The following is a 3,478-nucleotide window of genomic DNA, read 5'->3' as shown; positions in this document are numbered from 1 at the left end:
TTTTACAAAAGTAGAGTTCCTTAGAGAAAAATACCATTAACATCTACAATTGAAAAGTAGCACACAGTATTATAAGTAACTAGTATACTGTATATATCCATTTCATGCAAAGACAAAGAGAAACAAAAATGAAGGATGCGGCCACATGCCCGTTGCTCATCTCACTTAGCTAGCTAGCTGTAAGCCCACAAGCAATTCGAATATTCCATCTCCATGCAAACATGAAACATGGCATCAAAACTGCATGCAATCATCATCCGACCCCTTATAAATTCCCCATCTCTCTTACCTTAATTCTCATCCAATAATTAATACTCAGAGACAGCCATGAACACTTCACTGCTCTCTCTCTCCTTCCTCCTCATCATCTTCTTGGGCACTGTCTCCGCCAGGAGCAGGGGACAGTCTGAACATGGCTTTAGCCAAGAAGACCAGGCACAGTGCCAACTTCAGAGGCTCAATGCCCAAGAACCCAGCTTTAGAATCCAGGCTGAGGCCGGCCAGTCCGAGTTCTGGGACTGGAAGGATGATCAGTTCCGCTGCGCAGGAGTTGTTGCCGCCAGGCACACTATTAACCCACGCGGACTCTTCTTACCTTCTTACACCAACGCCCCTCTCCTCATGTACATTCTCAAAGGTAACGGTATGTCTGGCGTTTTGATGCCTGGATGCCCAGAGACATTCCAATCATCTCAGGAATCTCAGGTTGATGAGAAATCCACCAGATTCCACGACCAGCACCAGAAGATCCGACGATTCCGACAAGGAGACGTCATTGCCATCGGCGCCGGCTGGACCCACTGGTGCTACAACGACGGTAACGAGGATGTCGTAGCCATAGTCGTTGAGGATACCGGCAATAACCTAAATCAGCTCGACCAAAACCCACGCGTAAGACAGAATTACATAAATACTTATTCTAGATAAATTTGATTAAGTATATGTATGTATCTATGTATGCAGAAATTCTTCCTGGCTGGAAACCCACAACAAGGATTCCAAGGGCAAGGGGGGGCAGAACAACACCACCAGGCCCACCAGACAGGCGAGAAGCAGAACGCCGGCAACGTCTTCCATGGAATCGAGGAGGAATTTCTGGTTCAGATTTTCGGAATCGACAGAGAGACAGCCAGGAAGCTTCGCGGAGAAGACGATAAAAGAGGTCACATTGTCCGCGTGGAACAGAGCTTTCAAGTCATCAGCCCACCCTCCAGGAGGGAGGAGCAAGAGAGAAGATCCAACGACAACGGCTTGGAAGAAACCATTTGCTCTACCAAGTTGATCGAGAACATCAATGACCCTTCCCGCGCCGACATCTTCAACCCACAGGCCGGCAGGTTCAATACCCTAACCAGCTACGACCTACCCATTCTCAAATCCTTGAAATTGAGCGCAGAGAGAGGAGTTCTTTACAGGGTAAGTAAGTATACTATTTATTTATTTATTGAATCGCCTAAACTAAATGATAAATCTAACAATTGAATTGACTACGTACAACAGAACGCACTGGTGAGTCCTCACTATAAGCTAAACGCACACAGCATTCTATACTGTACGAGAGGAGACGCCAAGATTCAGATAAGTGACCAGAGCGGCAGCTGCGTGTTCGACGAGGTGGTCCGTGAAGGACAGATGGTGGTGGTCCCGCAGAACTTCGTGATTGTTAAACAAGCCGGTGAACAGGGATTCGAATGGATTGCCTTCAGGACCAATGACGTCGCCATGCAAGGAACCCTAGCAGGACGGACCTCGGCCCTTCGCGGCCTTCCCGCCGACGTGATTGCGGCTTCTTACCGTGTTTCAAGGGAACAAGCCATGAGGTTGAAGACCAACCGGGAGCAGACTTTGATCTTTGAGTCCAGGTCCGGTTCTCCCAGAGTGGCTTCGGCTTAAATATTCGTACTTAAACTACCAAATAAATAAATAAATAAATAATATAGAGCTCAGTATTTTCAATTTTATTTTGAGAGCTTCATGTGTTTTATTGAGCTAGATAATAAATAACAATTTTTGGAAAATATTTTTCATAAAACCAAAAATAAATTTTTGGGGGATAAAGAACAAAACAATCTTACACATTAGATCTTCATTTGAATCTAAAAATATACAAAGAGATAAAACCTGATAACACCCATTATCACGATATTTCGGGGTGATGTTAGAGAATTCGAAAAGCAACAACTAACGATATTTAAAGTTATCATGGTATTTAAGTTCCTGCAAATTTCTAAACAAAGAAAAAATCTCAAAAAAGATTCAAATTAAATAACATTTAGATTAAAACTGAAATTTTCATGTATATTGTGCAAAAACATTAATTGTTTAAGGGTATAGTAATTCAATTGCTATGAAAATTAATTAATTAAAATATCATAATCTCAGATGGACTCCAAATCGTAAGAGAATTAATTGGGCTACTTTCAAAAACTTAGCCCATATAGTTGATTGTAAGAGAATTAATTGGGCTACTTTCAAAAACTTAGCCCATATAGTTGATTGTAAGAGAATTAATTGGGCTATATTAAAAAACTTAGCTCAATCTCGTTAATTGTAAGAGAATTAATTGAGCTACATTCAATTTAATTTCTTTTTACATATATTTTTAGAAAGTCATCTCCTAGCTTCAATTTCTTTTCAATATCCTTGGCAAATAGAAAAACAATGGCTGACATTCAAATCTTGATTAAGTCAACGTCCAAATTTTAGTTTTACAAAAAGAAACGATAATAATTTTGCCAACAAAATTGCTTCTATGGCCAAAACATGCAACCTTAATCGTAAAGTTCTGTAACATTAACGAAGAACTTGATTGTATCGTCCATATGACACTACATATTCAACTATAAATGAATTAAATTCTATTATCGAGGACACTCACTCTAAATGCACCCAAAAGCACAACTATTGTAAAAAAAAAAATTTTAATAAAAATAAAGAGGTTTAATGATTCATTACAAATTTACAATTAGTAGCCAAGCATATTAAGCATTGGTGTTCAATTGTATTGCCTTCAAGGCAAAGGGTTACAAATAATTTAAAGTGTAGTGGAAAAAAAACTATAGAAAAACTAGATTATCTTCCCAACTTTTAGTGCAAATTATGAGAATTATGAAAGAGTGCTTAGCTTAAAGTGTAGTTTACATTTAATCTATGCTAAAGATGAATATATACTTAATAAACAAAATACATAAACAAGACAACTTTTCTAACTGCCATTCTTGTATTATAATAAGCTTAATTACAAAGCAAGTTTCAATGTTAAATCATTAATGTAAATCTTATAAGGGAATTTATCTAATTCCTTTTTATAGTGACATCCAAATAATGATCAAAAGTGTTAATCATATATTAATACAATGACTTTTATCAATTCTTAAAACAAACAAAATAAAAAATTAGTAATTCCTGTTTAAATTTAATACGATTTTAATGAACATTGAATATAATACTCTAAATTTTATAAGTAAAATTCGGAACA

At 37.8% G+C, this 3,478-nt stretch overlaps 1 protein-coding gene across 1 annotated transcript; it reads left to right on the top strand.

Moving 5' to 3' along the window:
• Window positions 1-300: 300 nt before the first annotated feature.
• On the top strand, window positions 301-1,893 carry LOC124929729 (11S globulin seed storage protein 1-like). Its single transcript, XM_047470122.1, has 3 exons — window positions 301-891; window positions 964-1,416; window positions 1,501-1,893. Exons 1-3 carry the CDS (start codon window positions 328-330, stop codon window positions 1,891-1,893), a joined length of 1,410 nt encoding a protein of 469 aa, XP_047326078.1. The 5' UTR covers window positions 301-327.
• The last annotated feature ends 1,585 nt before the right edge of the window (window positions 1,894-3,478 follow it).

This window comes from Impatiens glandulifera, chromosome 3 (genome assembly GCF_907164915.1).
Source record: "Impatiens glandulifera chromosome 3, dImpGla2.1, whole genome shotgun sequence".
NCBI lineage: Eukaryota > Viridiplantae > Streptophyta > Magnoliopsida > Ericales > Balsaminaceae > Impatiens > Impatiens glandulifera.
Note: the sequence above shows the minus strand (reverse complement) of the source record. Positions and strands in the feature narration are given on the sequence as shown.

Coding starts and splice junctions, on each gene's coding strand:
- LOC124929729 (XM_047470122.1), top strand. CDS start 328: ATGAACACTTCACTGCTCTCTCTCTCCTTCCTCCTCATCATCTTCTTG. Junction 892..963: donor AGCTCGACCAAAACCCACGC/GTAAGACAGAAT, acceptor CTATGTATGCAG/AAATTCTTCCTGGCTGGAAA. Junction 1,417..1,500: donor AGAGAGGAGTTCTTTACAGG/GTAAGTAAGTAT, acceptor TACGTACAACAG/AACGCACTGGTGAGTCCTCA.